The 23,448-nt window shown below is 40.3% G+C and overlaps 1 protein-coding gene across 1 annotated transcript in view; it reads right to left on the reverse strand.

Annotated features, from left to right (window-relative positions):
• Window positions 1-741: 741 nt before the first annotated feature.
• The window catches only part of LOC311230043 (ubiquitin-conjugating enzyme E2 variant 1-like), a 36,954-nt gene continuing 14,247 nt past the window's right edge, over window positions 742-23,448 (reverse strand). Inside the window, exons 3-4 of the mRNA XM_084316179.1 lie at window positions 22,659-22,784; window positions 742-2,604 (exon numbers count right to left, since the gene is read on the reverse strand). Coding sequence (XP_084172305.1) covers window positions 2,458-2,604; window positions 22,659-22,784 — 273 coding nt within the window. The 3' untranslated portion in view covers window positions 742-2,457. The remainder of the gene's footprint in view (window positions 2,605-22,658; window positions 22,785-23,448) is intronic.

Consider the following 23,448-nt stretch of genomic DNA (forward strand, 5'->3'; position numbering starts at 1 on the left):
GGATGGGGGGGGGGGGGGGGGGGGGTCTTCTCTTTACTCCCTCCAAACATCCGTAGTGCTACATCCCTGCACCCTTTCAAATCCCAACTCAAAACTCACCTCTTCACCAAATTTATAAATGACTGCTTGATTACCCTCTTTTCTTTTTTACTTTGTTCCTCTGATCCCCTTCCCCTAGCTGCCCCCTACTGTTAAGCACCTTGAGTCTCCTGAAAGGCGCTATATAAATCCAAGATACTATTATTATTACTCGCTCAATTCACTCAGTGAAAATGTGACACACCAAACTAGTGAATGGGGTTAATGTTGCAGCCTGAGAAACCCTGAAATACTTATTTTCATGCACGTTAGAAGACATTGGAACCGGCTCCGAGGCCAGGGGTTATACCCAATCTAGCAGTTACTGCCAACACCCTCAACACCGTCTGCTGATTTGACAGAAGATACCAATATGTCGATATTCAAGGTACTGGTAAAAGAAATTAACTTTGCATTTCATCAGAACACATTCCGCTACATTGTAGACTGAGGTGTAGAATTTAATAATTTAAGACATTTAGATTGTATTCAATATTAACTCTGAGGAGACAAGGGGCATTAGTCTAGTTTTCCTGTTCATTATCCAGTATAGTTAATTGTTGATCTAATCCTTTTGGGAAAACTTCAGTCAGTAACACATTGCGTCAGTGGGTGGGTGGGAGGGGGCAACGAGTCAGTCACAAGAATCACGAGTCAAACATGCAAAAGTAATGACGTTTTAATTCAAATAAAACCATGCACAGGTCACCATCACCCCAACTAGATTCACACCCATTATAAAATAAACATCTAAAGCCATACATTGCATTCAGTGGGCATTCACTGTACGAGGGATGACCCCAGGGAGTTTAACACAGGTCAACCCTAAGATAAACCAAACAAAAACAAAGAAAAACCACATGAGCTCCTTTACTCCTCAACACAGGCCACAGGACAGTGGGGTTCCTGAACAGGTGCCAAGCACACAAGTTGAGCATTTTGAGAGAGAAAAAAATGAAAATTTAAAACACGCTCTTTGAAGAGAAACCATGAGGATTTTAAAACCCCCTCCCTCCCTCCCTCCCCAACCGGTTTGCTTTCTAATAATCAATCGCCATCAACAGAGCGCTATAAATCATATGGCACACAGAGGGACAAGTTTTGAGAACAGGAGTGATGTGCCGGAAGTGCCCCGTTTATACGTACATACGCCGCTGAATTGTCTAGTAGTAGTAGTAGTAGTAGTATTAAGTAGTACTTTATTCTCTATGTACCGTACAATGCGCTCATTTTAAAGAAGGCCCAGCTAATTCACATCGTCGGGATCGAGGGAAAAACCTGGTTACTCGATTTTGAGACCAACGCAGATGGGAGTCAAAAAGAAAGCTGAAGCGTTTGTTTTTCCAGGAGATTTGGTTTTGGAATACTTAGCGGTTGTGATGACTCTTCACACCTCGTAATTTGGGGACAATGAATGAGTGCTTTTTGACAAATTGTGAGCTGAATAAGTTTAAAGGTGCTGTGAGTGCTATTCCTTTGTTAAAATCTGTGTTAAATAGCTCTACATTCCGACAGCCATCACTGATATAGCGTGTTGGTCAGTAACAAGGGTCTCCCAGTCCCTCTGCTCTGCAGTAAACAGAAAATAAATTTTCTGGTACCCCGTTCCCACTTTATCCAATCAGGAGCGAGAACTCCACAAGTTGGGTGTGGGGAGCAGAAAAAAATACGGCAACTTGAGGCGAGATATAGGATATGCAATTGCTGAATGTTAATTAATATTTGATCTGCAATGCCTAGTTTTGACAGGAAGTTAGCCAAAAACGCCAATATCACTTACAGCACCTTTAACATCCGTATTTAAACGAGTGGGGGGCCATATGTTGCTCCTCGCTAGGATGCATGTACAGTACAGAGTTCTCGCCACCGGCCGTGGGGTTTGCAGAATCCAGCACACGCATACAGGAGGTACACTTAATAAGATCATTTATGTTATTTTACAATCTGGCTGTAGAACACAAGATAATAATAATAATAAAAAGAAAAAAGAAATATTAGTTTAAGATGTACAGTATTCTTTTGTACGGTAATGTCTGGTCTGCACGGTGAGCGTCGAGGGGGGCAAGTTGGGAGGGGGCGAGGTACAGGTGGCAGTTCACCTGTGCGTCCATCTCTGTCCAATGAGAAGCTCTCTCTAGAGAGAGGAAGTGACGTAGGACAGAGGGTGGGCGGGGCCTAGGGCTGCGCGTGAAAAGGGGAATTTTCAAGAGTCTTTGATAATAAGGGGCACACTGCGGTGTGTGTGTGTGTGTGTGTGCGTGCGTGTGTAGTTTGAAAATAGCAAGAATCAGCACATGTATTTATGATAATGGACGTGCATGGATATGGATGTGTATGTGTGTGTGTGTGTTGGTGAGGGATAGCAGCAGGGGCGGGGCCTCAGTTGCTATACACCTGGTTCTCTGGAGGCTGAGGGAGCTTCTGGTTCTCTTTAATCATCATTAGCCGTCTGAGCTCCTGAAGGACCACGCGGATACTGTACGTATTCTGCCACTTGGCCAACGCTCCCACTGCCCGCGTGTCCACCTGGGAGGGAGGGAGGGGAGGGGGGGAGGGGAGAGCAAGGAGGGGAGGGGTGTGAGAATCAAATCACTGCCAGCTGTCATTGTAGAGATATCAGTGCTGGCATCCTTTCATCCAAGATGCTTTTATTATTTAAATTTTTTTTAGATGCAAAGCAAACTCATAGACCGGCAACGTCAGTAACTCACTCCATCACTCACTTTCCACAGCTCATTCGTTCACTCCCGACTCGCGGTTAGCAACTCTGCCCCTAGTGGCGGCACATTGGGGTTATTTCAATATCCAACATCCAACTAACTCCAGTTGAAGACATTTAGCTGGTGCTCTGGGCAATGCAGTAGATTGAAGCGATAAATTCTTCATCTCCCGTCCGTCTGCTCACAGAACGATGGTATGGTACATGCCTACCTGTACCAGGATGCACTGCACACAGGCTTGACCCAGTGGCTTGAACACATCCGACTGGCAACACGGCCGGTAAACTAGTTACAGCCTTTCACAGCTCACCTGGGCTGGGGGCATGGAACCCTCTCGCTCATTAAAATGTAATCATCCTTATACATCACGTTAATTTCTTCATTCCTCTTTCAAAAGAAAACATCATTCAGATCCTTCTTTGCCAGACAGTAGTCCCAACATTATGACAAGGGGGACAATTTAGAAGAGTCAGCGGGCCATCGAGAAGAAGAGCCTTTCCCACAGGAACAACTGGAGAGCTCAGTCGAGCAAGTGGAAGAATCGTTTGGCAACACCGTTTGTAAACTAGTTAAAGGCTCTCTCGCTCAGCTAAGGCATGACAACTCTTGAGAGCCCTCATTAAAATGTAATCATCGTATATCACGTTAATTTCACCGGGAGGGGTAGATATGGTGTGTGTGAGAGAGAGAGACAGACGAAGATAGGGATGGGAGGCTCAACTTTATTTGCAGGAGGGCCACTTTGAAAAATGTATTGTATGTTGGGGGGTCGAGCCTAGTGACACATTGTATGCATGCTGCGACACTTTCTTTTAGGGGTGTCCGATATTATCGGCCGATATTGGCATTAAAATGTGATATCGGAAATGATCGGTATTCGGTTTTCAATTTATTATTATTATTTTTTTTACATTTATTTAACCTTTATTTACCCAGGCAAGCAAGTAAGAACAAATTCAGATTTGATTTATTGTCAAAAGTATGCATAATGTTGTGTTAATTCCACGACAAGAGATATGTAAGGGATAATGTATAGCTACGAGGTCATTGTCGCAAAATAATTGACCGACAGAGTTTAAAATACCGAGGCGCCTCGCCGACAATGACCAAGTATAGCTATACATTATCCCGCTTATTACATGGCTAACTTACTAACAATATACCTAATTCATTTAATCATTTTACACCATCGACTAGACGAGATCAAATGCAGACGCAGTTCTGTTCTGTCGCTCCCGCTGTCATCGCCGGCAGCTTGCACTGATTAGTGCAGCTATGCGGGCTTGATTACTCCAGCTGCGAAAAACAATAATCACCGGTGGTTATCGAAAAATAATTCACCGCTGTCGGGGGCTATTGACCAATCACAATCAAGCATTTCGGCGAATGTTAAAACGCCATGTAATAAGTAATGTTAATTAGTTACCTAAAATTATTCCTTTTTTTGGGGGGGAAACCCTGCATATATCGGTATCTGTTGATATCGGTATCGGAAATTAAGAGTTGGACAATATCGGTATAAAAGCCAATATCGAACATCCCTAATTTTTTTTTTTTTTTATCTTTCTTTCAAATTGTGACTTTATGGTTCAATATATGAACAAGGATATTTCAATTGCAATATCAGCTTTACATGTACGTAAAAATTAAAATAAAAAAATCCCATCTTTGTACAGAACTGCATGGTTCTAGCATACATTATGTTTGTAGCTGAACACTTATTGTTCCAATGAGTTGTTGAGTTGAGTTTATTTGATCTTGAACAATCAACCATATAAAAAACACAATAAAATGTATAAACTAAAGACATAAAATAAAAAAAATTAAAATGAAATCTTACATTCTTCATTAACACTTTGAGTGCCAGCCACGAGAAATCTCGTTATTGCTTTTATTAGCGATATCCATTCATTTTTCATCAATCTAGCCTCACGTTACCATTAGGACCGTCTATGAGCTCGAACAGGGAAAATACTGCCCCCTATCGTCTCCCGGATGGTAATGCACCCATTGGATTGGACTCAATGAAAATGTGTTTAAAAAAAACGGATTCCACATTTTACTTCTCAGGCATGCAACCCGAGCCGATCGGATTCATTGTGGACCCTCAGAACAGCATGGAATATGTGTTTAGAGTACCTAACGTTGGATCAATAAACGCGATTGATATTTGGAATGGCGATAGGGAATTGGAATAATCTTTTTGCAGAACATCTGATGTGAGGTCTTGGTAACATATATCTCAACGTGTCTGTGTGTGTGTGTGTGTGTGTGTGTGTGTGCGTGTATGACGTTAGCGCTGACCAGGAAATAGATAGATTTTTCAGCCCGCTTCTCTAGCGTGCATAAGTACACATATACTATCGATAATCTAGCTGGGTTTTTTTTTTATCTACTTTTTCTCCCATCCCAATTTCGTATTATCTAATTCTACCCTCCCCTGTCTCGAAACGTTGTTAGACCATGCCTCCCACTGGTCAGCTGCAATGTGGACCAAGCCTTGCATCACGTGTCCCCTCCGGTACACGAGGAGGCAGCTGTCGCATCTTTTCACCTGTACAGCGCGATCTTTCAGCGGCGAGGAGTAACGTGTGGGAGGCTCACGCTGCCCCTGTTGCTTCCTGATTCTGCTGTACAGGCGCACCAACCGACCTGTAGGAGTCGCTGTCCACAACGTCCGATCCCCACCCACCGGCTTTCCCACCCCCTAATACTGCCAATTGTATTAGTATGAACGACCAGCCAAGCCGGAAGCAACGCAGAGAGCTGGGCTCGAACCCAGCATCTCCTACGTTAGTGGCGAGCGCCTTTCCCACTGCGCCACTTAGCCGCCCAATCTAGCGTTTATTTGAAAACGATTCATAAATAGGCAGAAAAATCACAACGTGTTACTGTTTTGTGTATTCCACTAAAGAGCTATTATCACGGAATCTTTTTTTTCTTCTGGACATTTTCAAAAACTTCAGTTTTTCAAAACGGTATAAAACGGAAATGTACAGATGAACAAACAATCAGTTTCATACATGTTGACTGCAAGCACATCATTGATAAGCGACAGGCGTATTAGACAGCCAGGGGAGGAATGGCGAGTATATGATTTTTTTTACCAGCCAAACAGATTTTTACCAGCCATAAATAAATCGCTAATTGTGATAATTACTTCTTTGTATGTCTTCGTCTAAATTGATTTTCAATCATAGTAATAATCACACCGTGTCTCTACTCTTTAAAATATTTATTACCATAAAACATTAATAAGTGTCTCTACTCTTCACAATATTAGCATAAAACATATTAATCACAGTCTCTACTCTTCAAAATATTAGGATATCACATACAGTATTAACATGAAAGAGGGAACTATTCTGGACTGGGTTGGGCTTAACTGGGCAGTGAAAGATGCTGGGTTGGGCAGGGAAAGTTGGGCTGGTCTAGGTTGGACTGGGTTGGGCTGGACGCTCTTAATTTCGATACCGATATCAACCGATACCGATATATGCAGGGTTTCCCCCCAAAAAAACTGAATAATTTCAGGTAATTAATAATTTCACTGGATGCATTCAAAAGGCTTTCTAAATGTAAGCATTATCTGTGCAAAATATGATAATTAAAAAAGTAAAAATTAACATTACATATCTCTTGTTGTTGAATTAAACCAACATGCATACTTTTGACAATAAATAAAATAAGAATTGGTTCTTACTTGCTTGCCTGGGTAAATAAAGGTTAAATAAATGTTATAAAAAAAAAAAAAAAAAAAAAAAATGTTTTCCCCGATACAGATATTTTCCGATATCACATTTTACTGCCGATATCGGCCGATAATATCGGTCGGCCGATAATATCGGACATCCCTAATAATTATATATATGCTCTACAGTGCGAGCATTTCCCTCGTATTGCCCCTAATAATATGTGTGTGCAAACCGGAAAAATCATTTACTTGCAGTGTGCGAGACAGACGAGTGATTGTGAAGATTACAAAACAGCTCCGCTGTTAATAGTTCAGATTGAAACTGGACTGGGTGGAATGTTTGTTCCAAGGAGGAGGGAGGCGGGGCCCGCTGCGTGTTACAGGCACTTGAGAGGTGCTGCGATTCCTGCGAACACAGAGAGCGCTCTGCTCTCATCAAGCATTACACTGCTATCTTAACGTTAGCAAGCTAAGCATCTGCATAGCGCGACCTGTGTTCTGTGTAACGTTAAGTAACTTGTGTTCGGCGGGGAAAGACCATTCCATTTGTAACACAACTCCAAAAGAATAACATCCAAATCCGATCCCGATGCGCATTTCCTTCATTCCACAGCGCTGAGCGCGCAACGTATTTCATTGATCGATCTGGCCAGAGCCTATACTCACAAACGTTGCGTGTGTGGGGTTTTTCATCAATTTGAAACAAGCTTCTTGACTGTTGGAATTAGGGATGTTAAAAATAAAATATCTAATAATATTATTCAATATTAGACATTCGTTGATCCAGAGGCAACCGGTTATTATATCAAGACAACACCACAACTTGCCCTCACTCAGGGACAATAATATTTAATCTATTTAGATAAGAGTATGTATGTATTATTTACAGATAATTGAAGGTACCTCAAAACATGAAACCAAGCCATGATGTCACACATCGTGTGCGTGTGTGTGTTACTTGAACAATTGTCACTGTGCTCCTAAATTTCTGTGTGCTCCTAAATTTGTATTTAGATTTTATTTATTAACATTTTATTTAGGAGCACATGTGCTCCTTGGGAAAAAGGTTAGCGTAGAGCCCTATATATGGAGACATTAACATTACGTTATCAAACATAGGGACGAAGACTGTAAAAAAAGTGTCAACAATGTTTTATAATATTTATGTTAATTTTCATTATAAAAATTTTGTGCCCCCGAAATACAAAAAAAAGCCCCCGAAAAGCAATTAAGGGGGGCAAAAAAAGCCCTTGAAAAAACATGTTAATTTCTAGCCCTGAATCAAAGTGTTAAATGAGTTTGGGAAGGAGCAGAAGGAAGCAAATGCTTATCTCAGTGTTTCCCACAGGATTTTGTGAGACTGTGGTGGGTGAACCTCTGAGCCTCTAGGGGGGTCTGGGGGCATGTTCCCCCGGAATTGTATTTTTTTTTGTACATTTTAAAGTTAAATGCATCAATCTGGTGCACTTTGAGCAAAATAAAGAGGCCAGATCTATGATGAACGTTGTGCTCAAAACACAAAATCGAATAGAGCAGTGCTTCCCCAATCCTCTCCTCGAAGCACCCCAGCCGTTCCATGTATTTGTTAAATTCCACCACCAGCACACCTGATTCAACTTAACAAGCCCTTTATTAGTTGAATCAGGTGTGCTGGTGGTGGAATTTAACAAATACATGGAATGGCTGGGGTGCCTCGGAGGAGAGGTTTGAGAACCACTGAACTAGAGCAGTGTTTCTCAACTGGTGGGTCGCGACCCAAAAGTGGGTCGCGGGGCCATTTTGAGTGGGTCGCGGATGTGTGTGTAAAAAATAAATAAATAAATAAAATAAAAATTTTTTTTTTTTTTTTTTTTTCTCACTACCTATCTTTGTGAAAGTGGCTTCTCAGCTCTGGTCCAGCTGAAGACAAAGCGGGGGAACAGATTGGACATTGAGCATGACCTCAGAGTTGCTTTGTCTACCATCACCCCAGACTTTGAGACTCTTGTCAGGAGCAAACATCATCCCCAGTTATCCCATTAGTTCCCTGCATGTTAAGCTAAGAAGTCTGCTAAGAAGGATATATTATTTATTATTATTATTATTATTATTATTATTATTATTATTATTATTATTATTTTATTTCATTGTGTTTTTAGCCCTTAGTTGCACTTTTGTTGCAACCCCAGTTATCCCATTAGTTCCCCCAAACGTAGGTCTGTTATGTTAAGCTAAGAAATCTGCTAAGAAGCATATTATTTATTATTATTTTATTTCATTGGGGTTTTAGCCCTTAGTTGCACTTTTGTTGCAACCCCAGTTATCCCATTAGTTCCCCCAAACGTAGGTCTGTTATGTTAAGCTAAGAAATCTGCTAAGAAGCATATTATTTATTATTATTTTATTTCATTGGGTTTTTAGCCCTAGTTGCACTTTTATTGCAATCCCAGTTATCCCATTAGTTCCCCCAAACTTAGGTCTGTTATGTTAAGCTAAGAAGTCTGCTAAGAAGCATAATTATTTATTATTATTATTTAATTTCATTGGGTTTTTAGCCCTAGTTGCACTTTTGTTGCAACCCCAGTTATCCCATTAGGGGCGACAGTGGCTCGGAGGTAGAGCAGTCGTCTGGCAATCCGGAGGTTCCCGGTTCGATTCCTGCTCCTCCCAGGCAGCGTGTCGATGTGTCCTTGAGCAAGACACTTAACCCCTAATTGCTCCCGATGAGCAGGTTGGCACCTTGCATGGTTGCCTCCGCCATCGGTGTGTGAATGGGTAACATGTGAGTAACAAATTGTAAAGCGCTTTGGATAAAAGCGCTATATAAAAAAGCAGCCATTTACCATTAGTTCCCCCAAACTTAGGTCTGTTATGATAAGCTAAGAAGCATATTATTTATTATTATTTTATTTCATTGGGTTTTAGCCCTAGTTGCACTTTTGTTGCAAACTCAGTTATCCCATTAGTTCTCCCAAATTTAGGTATGTTATGTTAAGCTAAGAAATCTGCTAAGAAGCATATATTATTTATTATTCTTTTATTTCATTGGGTTTTTAGCAATAGTTGCACTTTTGTTGCACTTTTTTGTGTTTATTTCATGTTTTGAAAGATTGCGTATTACTGCAAATATTTTCTTTTTACATAAATCATAGTGGTTCAAAATTTTGGGTCGCGACTTAATGACTAAGGAAAATGTTGGGTCCCGAGGCTAGACCAGTTGAGAACCACTGAACTAGAGCATACATTTGAGCAATCAAAGAAATGAAGCAAAAGTTACAGTTACCTGTGTTGAACTGGTTTATTTTTTAGAAAATAAAAAAGATATACTAGATTACTATACTGCCAATACTACTGATACATCCCTATTGGCAAACTCTATATTATAAATAAATAAAAAAAATCAGTTCATTATAAAACTGTGGCGGTCCGCCAGTCTACTCTAGGTAATTAATGGGAAACACTGCTTATCTAGTCCTGCCCCTTCCTCGTTTTTTGTACTCAATGAGTTTTCCTATATCTATTTTTGAACTGTACAATGTTGTTGCTCATTTTTGTTTCTTCATCTAAGCCATTCCACAGGATTACACCACAAACTGAAATGAGGTTTTTGTGGTGATCCATCATGTATGTAGAGGTTTTTGTGGTGATCTATCATGTGTGTAGAGGTTTTTGTGGTGATCTATCATGTGTGTAGAGGTTTTTGTGGTGATCCATCATTTATGTAGAGGTTTTTGTGGTGATCTATCATGTATGTAGGTGTTTTTGGTGATCTATCATGTATGTATGTATGTAGAAGTGATTGATTGAAAACTTTATTAACTCATTCTGCGCCGGAGCTTAACACTTTGAGTGCCAGCAGGGGGCGCACGATTTAGTGCTTGACTGCCAGCGCTGTAGTCAACGCATAAACTATATCTTAAATTATGGCTATGTGTCTAATACGCCCGTCGCTTATCAATGACTTGTTTGCAGTAAACAGTCTAAACAGATTTTTTTTATCTGTACATTTCCGTTTTATACCATTTTGAAAAAAGCATGTTTTTTTTAACTTCCAAAAAAAATTAAAATCTGCAGGAAACGCTCTTTAGTGGAATACACAAAAAAATTTCGGCCTATTTATGAATAGTTTTCAAATAAACGCTAGATTATCGATAGTATATGTGTACTTATGCACGCTAGAGAAGCGGGCTGAAAGATCGATTATCCATTTCCTGATCAGCACACACACACACGGGACACGCTGAGATATGTGAAAAAAACTCTGATTACCCCAAGACTGGTAAAATTGATTCCTTACCTCAGATCAGATGTTCTCCAAAAAGTTTATTCCAATTCCTGATCACCATTCCAAATATCGATTGCGTTTATTGATCCAACGCTGGGTACTGGAAACACATATTCCACGCTGTTCTGAGGGTGGGCAATGAATGGGATCGTCTCCGGTTACATGCCTGATAAGTAAAATGTGGATTCCGGAGTCTTTTTTTCCCATCCATTTCATTCAGTCCAATCCAATGGGTGCAATACCATCCGGAGAGACAATAGGGGGCGGTATTTTCCCTGTTCGAGCTCAAAGCCAGTCCCAATGGTAACGTGAGGCTAGATTGATGAAAAATGAATGAAAATCGCTCATTTAAAAAAGAACAATTAAAACGAATTTCTCATCGTTGACTCGTTGGCACTAAACGCATGGCATGAAATAATGAGATTTCTCGTGGCTGGCACTCAATGTGTTAATGAGCGATATAGGTCTAGAACGCCACCACTTTAATCAATGGGGGGACTGCGAGATTTGCGAGTGCTTAAAATATATCTTAAATTATAGCTATGGGTCTAATACACCCGTCGATTATCAGTAAGTTGCTTCCAGTCAACATGTACAAAACGGATTGTTTTTTCATCTGTACATTTCCGTTTTGAATATGAATATAGTTTGTGATTCTGAGTAATTCCAGGAAAAGACGCAATAATAGCCCTTTAGTGGAATACACTAAACACGGTCATTTTTCACCCGATTGTCGAATCTTCCTGAAATCAACGCTAGATCATTATTATTATCCTTCCTTGTGCAAGAATGAAAATAGCCGTGGACCGCAAGGCTCCCCCAGTCGCCTCCTGCACTCAACGGCACACAGAGACAGCGTCGATCGGGGTAGAAATAAATATCAGATCAACGATCAAATGTATATATAGTGTTCTTACCTTGTATCTGATGTAATGCAAAAGAAATTATCCAATTATCGGATTGACTTATTCTCTTTTGAATTCCACAATGTTTTTGAAAAAAGTGTGGCTAGCTAGTAGCTACCTAACCAGTGATAGAAGTTATGTTGTTGTAGTGATAGCCTCAACATGAGACAACGGATGGACAGTCGAATAGTTGTGTCGTCGTCACGTTGTTACAGCAAGCCTCTTCCGTGTTTTGGTATAGTTGTGTTCACACTTGAATCGTTCCGTGCCCGTAAACTCGTTCCCCAGACAACCTTTTCAAGTGGTCCCGGCCACGGAATGGTTATCCGTTCCCGGGGACGGAATGCAGCGTTCACACTACATAACTTTTGGGGCAATCGAAAACAGCCCCGGGGTCCCTAGTGTGAAAGCACCCGTAGTCAAGGACAGCCTTGATGTAGAGTTATGTCAGTGTTTCCCTTATATGCATTCAGCAGCAGCTGAATTTAAGATTAACATTCTTAAAACAAGATTAAATTGACCAAAATCAAGAAAGAAATAAGCACAATTCAAGATAATTCTACTCAATATTGGACTTATTATACCAAATACAAGATATTTTCACTTGATACGATTTATTTTTTTGCAGTGTACAAATATGCAGCTACCTGGGCCTCCAGAGCACTTCTAGTGTCAGCGGACACACCAAAAACATTGTAGCAAATTCACACGCACATGACTCCATGAACATGAACATGAATAACCTCAAACAACAATCTCGAACAATTCTAAGGTAGTTTTAAGTTATTTCTCCGGCAGCGTGCGCACGCACAAATATGAATTCCGGCAGCGTGCGTGCAGCACAGCACTGCTGTTGATTTTTTTTTCAGGGGAAACACTGCATGTATAGATGGTTTCATTGAGATTCTGTTGCTAGGGAACAGTTGGGAGTGGGACCCAAATGTCTTTCCCCTCAACTATTGCATCAGCTAACATTGCAACAGGAAATAAACGTTGAGTCCTTTTAGAATGTTTATCTCGTCACTTTGAAACCATCTATAGTGCCTGGAATCATTCCAAATTAAACTAAAAAGGAAAACGAATGCCAAAGGCTTTTAGACTGGCCAAAAGCCAGAGTGATAGTGAAGCTGCCTGCCTAACCGATAAAGCGCAGTTGTAAAATACCAGATGATAACATGATACAATTCCTCTTGATACTAGCAGTGTCATCTAAAACATCTTTCCCAATTTATTGTCTATGGAGCAGCTTCAGACTGTATACCTGATGACATCACAAATCTTTTTTGTTTTAGCACTCTTGTCCAAATTCTTAAATTGGGCGTAGTTCCCTTTTAAATATCCCATCATCCCTGAAGGTCCTCCCAGCCCAATCCACTACGCAATCTAGTAACTTCCTTTTAGCTACTCTCACCAGCAGTCACTTCAACAGGACTTGCATAGTTTCACTCACTCACATTTCACTTGCATTTGTGACTAAAAATAAATGTGTGTGAACCAGAAGAATTATTCAGGAGGCAGGAGCAAATGTGTGAGTAAAGATTACATTCTACAAGCTGACAGTTCAATTATCTTTTCCCACCTGTTGCAAATAGGTCAGTGGCTGCATTGAGCAAAACATTTATTTACTCGACTTTTATATTAGAGGTACCCAAACAAATGATAATCCTAGATGTAAGGTCACAAAGCACCCTACGATGTGCAGTTCATTCCCAGACATTAAAGAAAACCTTCGCTTTAGCTATGATGGGGAAGATGAGCACAGAAAGAGTGGATGAATGTCACTGAGCTTACATTCCTTGGGCCTAAAAAAAAATAATGGTTTGTTTCCGGTTGCCAGAAAAAGAAAATCTCTTTTTAATTTTTATTTAAAAAAAGAAAAATTGAATAAAGAAATCTTAGTCAAACCTTTAGTATTATGGATATTAAACATGATGGCAGAGTACATGCATCCATGTTGTTGTAAACATTTTAATTAAATAAAGAAATTCCCTATCCATAGTCGCCATGGGAAAGAATAAAATAAACAATTAAATAAAATAAATTCCCTACCTACCCATGGCCTTAACCGACAACCAACAGGAAACAAACTATATTTTTTGTTATGCCTCAGGGTGTGTGTCTTGGATGGGGATGTGGTGGGGATTGACGTGGTGGAGATTGATGTGTGGGGGTGGGGTGTTTGGAAAACTGACTGTTCCGGGGAGGGGGGTTCACATACCTTCAAGCAACTGAAGTATTGGTATTAAATTCCTCAGTCTAAAGAGATGACCTTGCCCCTGGCAAGCCTTCTAGTGATCCATTGTTAAAGCGCCTCCGAGTGAATCTCTTCCAGTAATGAAGAACACTTTTATCTCAGTTTTTGGATGAATCCCACTCATGAGAAACAACTACGGTAATATGTGATTCTTCTTGCAGGGAGTGCAGAAACATCTGCACTCCCATCACAGATAGCTGATAAATGACATTATTAAATGTAGCGTAATACTAAAACAAACTAAAAGCTCAAGGACTCTTATAGGAGCCAAAGCACTCATGAGTTATACCTTATTTCTATTGGCTTAGTTGCCTACACTGTTAAAGTCTACATTTCATAATACAATGGGGCTTAGCTGTATATTTAGGTTATTGTATTATTATATGAATGTTTATATGTTTATTTTTATAACCTTACATTGAAACGGCATTAGGAATATTGATTGGATTTAGATAAAGTAATTGAGCCGTCTTATTTGTCATAGGGCCCAACAAAAATAATGGTTTGGTTCCGGTTGCCGACCGACCCTGCCGATTTAGGTGCGACCCAATTTATTTTATGAGTTTAAAAATAAAAAAAAATATTAAATTTTTTTTTTCATAATGAAGTTTCATAAAAATCTTAGTCAACCTTTAGTATTATGGATATTAAACATGCTGGCAGAGTACATGCATCCATGTTGTTGTAAACATTTTAATTAAATAAAGAAATTCCCTATCCATAGTCGCCATGGGAAAGAATAAAATAAAAAATAAAATAAAATAAATTCCCTACCTACCCATGGCCTTAACTGACAACCAACAAGAAACAAACTATATTTTTTGTTATGCCTTGGCAAGTTATCTCCTTCCTAGGTAATAAATAAGCTAAATGCATAATCATCCGCAACAATATTAATGAATTTAATGAGCCTCCTTTGATATATTCCTGTCATAATGCATCAGAAACAGATGGGAAACACTAAAGGCTAAGTTACAACAGGTTAACCTCTTAACACTTTCAGTGCCGTTCACGTAGATCTTTTTTTTTTTTTAATTTTTTTTATTATTGCAAAACAAAACTTATTAAAAGTCAGTACTCAACACACAATGTATAATGAAACTTTCAGTAAAGGTGGTTAAAATATATGCAAGTACAGAAACAGGATAAAACAAAAATAGTCAATAATAACATTTTAACCGTATACCGTGTATATCCAGCGAAGTTACAATTATATAAATGTTAGTATATAATATACCCCGAATACCTATTTTCTAAAACCCTACACACATATGCTCCAGCTCAAATCCCCCCCTCCCGGACCCCCTCTTGGATAGTACCTCCATTATCCCTCACTCCTAACCAGACATCACCATTATAGGCTAGCTTTTATTCTCTCCACCACTTCTAACCACATTAACATTTTGGATTCATTGAGCCCTAGAATTCTTGCTGTTGATATTTCTTGATATATCACATCAAGATATGTAAGAAACCACACTTTCCGGCACATTTTTTCCGGTTGAAACCAACGTGATGCAATCAGTTTTTTAGCTACTGTGATACCCGATAAAACCAATCTTTTTAGTTGTGGGTTCACTGCAAACTCAAAAACATCATTCAATAGCAATACCGCGGGGTGTACAGGTATATTCCAAAATACGAGTATTGATAATTGTTGGGACACATCTTCCCAGAATGCCTTAACTGGTGGGCAGTCCCAATACATGTGCATAAATGTTCCTTCGTCCCCATTTGTACATTGGGAGCATTTGGAGTTTTGTATAAGCCCCATTTTGCACAGCCTTATAGGAGTCAAGTATGTCCTGTGAATATAGTTCAGATTGATTTGTTGATGATCCGGGTTCCTTGATGTAAGTCGGACATTTGCCCAGGCTCCTTGCCAATCAAAGTCATTTTCCAGGTCTGGTATATCCCTCCTCCAGACATTGTCTAGTTGAAGGGTTTCGTACGAGAACGTTAGTAATTGTGAATAAAAACCTGATACAAAACCTCCCAATGTATTTCTGTCATAGAAAAATTTGTGGTATCTGTGGTGTTCAATTGGTATGTGTAATGGAACACCGTGAGATCTCATACAAAGTTTTAACTGTATGTAAAAAAGCCATGTGGACTCGGTGAGGTTAAACTTTATGCATATTTCGACATAACTACAGAGGCCCTTGTTATTAAAAATATCCCCTAATGAGTGTATGCCTCTTTCTTCCCATACAGGGAATCTTATAGGTCGTTTTCCCATTAAGAGAGCATTGTTATTGAATATGGGAGTGTGGTTATGCCATACTTGATCGTTAGGAAATTTCCTTTGAGTTTCCCGCCATGTCCTGATTGCATGGGTTATTATTGGGCCAAATTCTCGCTCACAATGCTTGATTGAAAGTTTAGTGTATGCTATGTCTTTCAATCTCTGTGGGGCTACTATGTTTTCTTCTAATTTTCTCCAAGATACCAAAGCCTCGGGGTCAAACCATATCTTCTTCAATGGTCTTAATGTGAAGGCATTAAAATATTGTAAAAAATCTGGGACTGCCATGCCACCGTCTGCTTTACTTCTCTGTGCGGTGGATCTTTTTATGCGAGGTGGTTTGTTATTCCAAATAAATTTGTATGTGGAGGTTTGTAATCTTTTCCAGTAGCCCTCTGGAGGAGGTAACGGAAGCATTGAGCTGAAGAAATTGATTCTTGGTAATACATCCATCTTAACTATTGATACCCTTGCCTGTACTGAGTTTTTAAGTTTTGCCCACCTGTCCAGGTCGTCCTTGATTTTGTTCTGTATTTTTGTGTAATTGTGCTTCACTGTTTGTCTTATGGTGGGGAATATTTCCACTCCCACCGTTCACGTAGATCTACGGTTCTGTCGTCCGATCGTTGAGTGCCGGAAACGTAGATATACGTTTCTGTCACGGTATTTCTTTTATTATCCATATCCATTCATAATTCAGCGGGGCACCTTGTGCATACTGTTCCGAGTGTGTCTAAGCTGGCAGACGGTATTATACCGCCCTCTAACACCTTCGGCCAGTAATGCACCCGGTTAGAAACTGGTTCGTTTATTTTCTATACCGAGCTGCGGCGTGGGGGCGGGTCCTAAACACTCTGGCAAAACACACACTTATAGGGATGGCTTGGACAACTGACCCCGCCCGCCCGTTGAAGAGCAATGCCCAATAACGTCGGAGGCACAATCGCTGTGGATAACTGGAATGGCGATGAGATTATTGGATTATTTTCTTTACTTCAGAGACCAGGTAAGGACACTATATATAAAAGCTTGCGTTGATCTGATATTTATTTCTACTGCGATTGAAGCTATATGTGTTTATGTGTCTGGCTGTTCTGCCGTTGGGATGCAGGAGGGGAGGGGGGGGGGGGGGTGTGCCGGTCTAAACCACATTGCATGCGTGCACCACAAAGGATAATAGTTAGGGATGCCCCGATCACGTTTTTTGCCACCGATACCGATCACCGATCGTCTTGAGCCATATCGGCCGATACCGATCCGATATCGATCGTTTTTGATTACAAAAATATATAATTATTTTATATATATATATATATATATATATATATATATATATATAATAGAATTATACTTGTTGTTGTATTGTTTGCGAGACATCGCCACCACGCAACAAGTCAAAATGCTCACTATCTGCAAACAGCTCCACTGTCTGTGTGTATACTCTGCTTTGGTCAAATCACATTCAGCGTGGGGCCTGCGAGTGCTGGGGCTGACGTTCTGCAGATGGATACTAATGAGTCAGAGCGATAGTTCAACAGGGTCTGAAACGTGTTATGAAGCACGATAGCTAATTAGCCAATGTTCAGCTGCAAAAACGAATAATGTCAATTATGTTATAAGACATTGATATCAGGAGCTATCTGTAGCTACTGCTAGCCGGCTAGATGACGTTAGACAATGCATCATGTATTAAAATAAAGTGAACTATTTAGCTCACTAACGTGAGCTACCTAGCTAACGGAGGTTTCATGCTGGTGCATCCCTGATTCCCTATAATTCTTAAACTGAAATGCGCATTTGTTGATATCAGGAGCTATCAGTAGCTAGCCAGTTAGACAACGCCTCATCATGTATTAAACTAAAGTGAATAGTTGACTGTAGTTTTGTTTAAACAGTAACGCTAGCTCGGTAGCTAACGTTAGCTCACGGGCGATAGCTAGTTAGCCAACGCTAGCCAGCGCTTGCGAAAACGAATGCCAAACTGTCACGTTGATAGCAGGAGCCATCAGTAGCTAGATAACATTAGACAACGCCTCGTGTATTTAACTAAAGTGAATAGATGACTGGGCCATTTTGTTTAATGCTTCAGTTATGTTGAAAGAGGAGCTCTGCGGTGCTCGAAGGGTTTGTTTGTTGACATGAGATGGGTCTCGTCTGGGAGGGGGAGAAGGAGGAGGAGCAGCAAGACGCGCAGCAGCAGAGTGTGGCTGTGAGCGAGTGAGAACTCCGCAGAGAATTGGATCATGTTTTCCGTGTCATCGATCGGTTTTGACGATCGGCGAAAATAAAGCATTATCACTGATCGCATATTTATACTGATTATGGGCCGATAACGATCGGTGGCCGATCGATCGGGGCATCCCTAATAATAGTGATGATCTAGCATTGATTTCAGGAAGATCCGATAATCAGGCGAAAAACGTGTTTATTGAATTACACAAATGCAGTTTTTGTGTCTTTTCCCTGGAATTGCTCAGAAGCGGCCGGACTATGTTCATATTCAAAATGGTATCAAACGGAAATGTACGGATGAAAAAATAATCTGTTTTTTGCACGTTGACCAGAAGTAGCTCAATGAGACTCGGGGGCGTTATTAGACCCATAGCGATACTATAAAATATAGGTTTAGTTCTACAAACTACAACTACGTTTACATGGGGTTAATGGGCGGCACGGAAGTGGTCACTTCCCGGAAGGGGCGTGGCACTCATTGTGTTAAAGGGGAACTATCTTATAAATGGCCTTTTTGAGTGTTTAGCATTGTTTCCTAGCTATGTGAACTTATATTAATATGATCTATGTCTCAAAATTCTCATATTGGCGCATTCTTCCAATTCTCCTCTCACAATATTCACCCTCACTGAACTGAGTCGTTTGAAAATGTGCCTATATGTGATGTCATATAGTCACTGCTGCATGTTAATGTTGAGATAGACGACGACGCTCCGCAGTGGTTTAGGTGCCCAGCCTCAAAACAGCTCGAGATCTTGAGGTAGAAAAATGCTGTTTTTGAGGACTTGATTAGAAATACAAAACAATGAATAAAAAAAATATATATATTACAGAGGTGTTCCATAGACTCACAGGAATTGTGTAAACGTGCCCAAATAGTGAAAGAAATAGTAAAATAGTTCCCCTTTAAGCCCCAGCCATATTTTCAGAAAGGTTGCCTAAAAATACATACCTAAGTAAATGGAAGACTCCACTTCTACAAGGCAATTTGCATGTTCTTGGTATCTAGGGACATCTATGGATCTCAAGGAATGTATTCCCAGTGTCAGAAATATTGTGTCCGTTACTAGGCTTGAGTAAATTGTAATGAACCAAAAGGAGAATATCAATTTTCTTTTTTCCATCTTTGACGGTGAATAACACCATGCGTGACAAATTATTCAGCACCTTCTTGAGATCAAGTGTACAAATGAATAAAGGGCAGATGATTTACAGGGGGTTTTGTAGATAGTAGATACAGTACCGAATTTTGCCATTCGGACACATGCTATTTTAAATATGAATATAGAATATCAGGCCTTATTATAGTCATTATTATGTGTCACACATCTATGGATCGGGCCAAATCTCCTCTTTCCAATAGCAGAGTTAAATCTGGAGGCGCCCCTGACAGGGCAGCAAAGTCTGGGAATGAAATCTGTAAGTACAGTTACTTTTTTGTAATGTAAATAGCACCGCCATTTTTCATCAGTTTGAGATGCGTTTTTATTTTTTTACAGAAAGGTAAAGAAACGAACTACGTTCTATTTTATGGCAATAACGTTCAGGTTTGTTCGACTCGTGAGATATGATCCCGAAAATAACGTTAAAAAGAAAAAGTTCAAGCTGGAAGTCAGATGATTGACAGGGGCTGCTGGCGTGAGCTGGGAAGTGGTTTTATGAAATTCGAAAGCCCATCGAAAGCCCTGGGTCTCTTCTTTCATAGGACTACACACACGTATGACAGCCTTTATTTCCGTCTAATTCATCCGGTTTTCGCCGGGATGCGCATATATTTATGAACTCATATTTAGCTAATAACACTTAAAATCATTGGTAAACAAACGTAGTGCTGAAAATATACACTTTTACGGCTGTTTTGATAGCGTTAGGGTCTTTACTCTAGGCTACATTTGAAAAGAAAAACGCTACATAAATTAATACGGACTGTATTGATCTATTTATGGCGTGAAATTATTATCGGTCCGATACCGGACCATTCGGGCTTAACACTTTCAGCGACAGCCGTTTTATCCATCCTTGCAGTCAATGGGCCACGCTTTAAAAGATAGGGATTTTCACTGTGCGTTGCGGTGTTTGCAGGGCTATATCTCAGGGATTAAAGATTTTTTTCAGGCCAAGTCATATTCTTATTTTAACCTCGACTGTATATTTTTATTTAACAGCATTCGCGTTTTAAGGGAACTACCGGTAGATTATTTTGAACATCTTTTCTATTGCCAGTTTGCTTTTACGTAATATCAATGCGGTTTTCAATTAATTAAATACAACTTTTTGCAAGGGTTGACTCTGACTTTGTCATACAAATAATCAACATACAGTAACTTTTCAGTGGACGTTTTTCAGCTGATTTTGCATGACAGTGCCTGCTTCAGAAAAGATTTCTCACTATCAGGCTAAATCCAAACTTCGATTTGATCTTGATCTTGATCAGGCCATTTCAACTAGCTATTTCTAATGCTTGCTGCACATTAAGACACTCGTATAGGCTAATTTGCTTGTGTGACGTTTATAGACGTAGGCTATAGTTAGGCCTAATAACGTCGGCTTGTGTGCCCATTTGTGAGCTCCCGCACAGGCGTGATGGAATTCAAGTTCAAGTTTTTATTCATCACATAGGCAGGCTACACATGGAGTAGGCTACAACATGGCAGTGAGATTCATTGTTCTTGTATGCTCTCTCTCATATTATTGTTATAGGCTATTGTCAAGTAAGGAAGTACATTATTTTCAATCGTGGCTTTAATTCGTGGCCTTAAAGGAACACTCCAACATTTTGATAAACACACTTACTGATATTTATCTTGCCCACTTACTGATATTTATCTTCCCCAGAGTCAAGACGAGAAGATTGCTATCAATTTCCTCTCTGCTTCAGTTCTGGAGTTGCTGCTAAGTAGTATTTCTTACATTTTGATGGAAGCTAACTGCTTCCTACTGCTTCCAGTCATTGTGCTAAGCTAGGCTAGCTATGCACCTGGACCTCTCTCTGGGGCTACTGGACACTGAAACTGTTATCAATCTTCTTGTCTGACAAAAGATTTTCCATAACATTAGAGTGTTCCTTTAACTCATTCTGCGCCAAAGACGAGTACACTCGTTATTGCCGTCCAACCGTGGAGCGCCAACAAAGAGTAAACTCGTTTTCATGATGGTTATTTCGTTTATTCGCTATATCCATTCATAATTCATGGCTGCAGCCTCTGCAGACCCTGTCTGAGCTGGCTGATGGTCAACACAGCCCTCTACTGCCTTGCGGAGCTATTGCACTTCATTGGAAACGGTCTGGTGTGTTTTCGAGGGCCATTTCATGTATGCACGAGAAGATATAATAATGATAATCTAGCATTGATTTCAGGAAGATTCGCTAATCAGGCGAAAAATGACAACGTGATAAGTGTATTCCACTAAAACACTATTATCGCGTCTTTTCCTGGGATTACTAAGAATCACCAAAACTATAATGATGATGTGATAAGAACCAGATTCAATAAGCAGAACCACAATCGATCAAATCCAAACAATACCCAACCCTACTGAAAGTGACTGTACGAACAGTTTTCACTGTGCTTCTAAATGTCTTTCTGTACTCCTAATCTTTTTTCCATTTAAGAGCACATGTGGTCCTTGGGAGGGGAAGTAAGCATCAAGCCCTGTTCAACCTGCCTTCCAACGGTTAATGTTAGCTAGCTAAAAATACTTTATGGGTAATCCTATTCCGAATCCGAATAAATAACACTGCACCTATTAGACCTATTTCAATGTTTTAAAACAATTAAAACAAGATGTATGCATATGCCAACTCATGCTGGTCCTTCAAGTTATATTGTTTTATAGCTGAAATCCACACACAGGACAGGGTTGTTCCTTTAGGAAAACGAGGGGCCTCAATTTCAGATGGTATGTTTGTATCCGATTCTGTACAGAGGGAATAACATACCTCTGGGAAGTATGATCCTAAAATAAATTCTATACTTGTCAATCAACTGAAATTGCAGCTTTTAAATCATCCATGATTTTCAGATAGGTAATTTACTTCTCTGTTAACAGTATATGTTGTCGGTACCCCTGAGATGGCTTCCATAGAATTGTTTATAATGTTGAAAACCGATGTCCGTAACAACATCAAACAATATATGGCAGCCATTTTACGGAGTTAGCATCCAAGCCACGACTGTTCTATTAATTCCAGTTGAACACAATAATAAATTATAATAATCATTCATCCATTTTTACCAAGTTAAGGAAAGAGACGTAGAAACTTACCACGCCATTTGAGTTGTGCACGCCGTTCAGGTTGATCTTGGTCACAAAGCGGACAAAAGGGGCACTATCTGGGTACTTGGGTCCACATTCCACCTTCAAACTGTATATCCTGTTCTCATAGTTTGTCTGCAAAAACAAGAGGGGGGCCAATTAGCCCACAGAGTGTGCCTTACTGTCCAGAACATGATATTATCCCTCTCCAGGAACTGTAATCGGTCACCAAATACTGCAGTGACTCGTTTGCTGGCTGTTCTCCACAGTAACTGTACAGTAAGTGTATTTTTAGCTGTGACCAGCAGCTCTATAGGTTGCTCTGTCGGTCCACAAAAATGTTCCCACCCTCTAGTGGCCACAGGTTGCCATTTTCTTTGCTAGTGCAAATTTGTGCTCGTTTCTCCAAAACTCAAGGTATTCCAACTTTATAACTTCCTTGATTGAAACCTGCCAGGTTATTTCGGCGGTTTAACTATTTTGTCAGTGAAAGAGAGATGGTGAGGTGAAGGAGAGGCAGGCGGCAGTGAAAGAGATGGCGAGGTGAAGGAGAGGCAGGCGGCAGTGAAAGAGAGATGGTGAGGTGAAGGAGAGGCAGGCGACAGTGAAAGAGATGGTGAGGTGAAGGAGAGGCAGGCGGCAGTGAAAGAGATGGTGAGGTGAAGGAGAGGCAGGCGACAGTGAAAGAGATGGTGAGGTGAAGGAGAGGCAGGCGGCAGTGAAAGAAAGATGGCGAGGTGAAGGAGAGGCAGGCAGCAGTGAAAGAGATGGCGAGGTGAAGGAGAGGCAGGCGGCAGTG

The sequence above is a fragment of the Notolepis coatsorum genome (assembly GCF_963971535.1).
Source record: "Notolepis coatsorum genome assembly, chromosome: 6".
NCBI lineage: Eukaryota > Metazoa > Chordata > Actinopteri > Aulopiformes > Paralepididae > Notolepis > Notolepis coatsorum.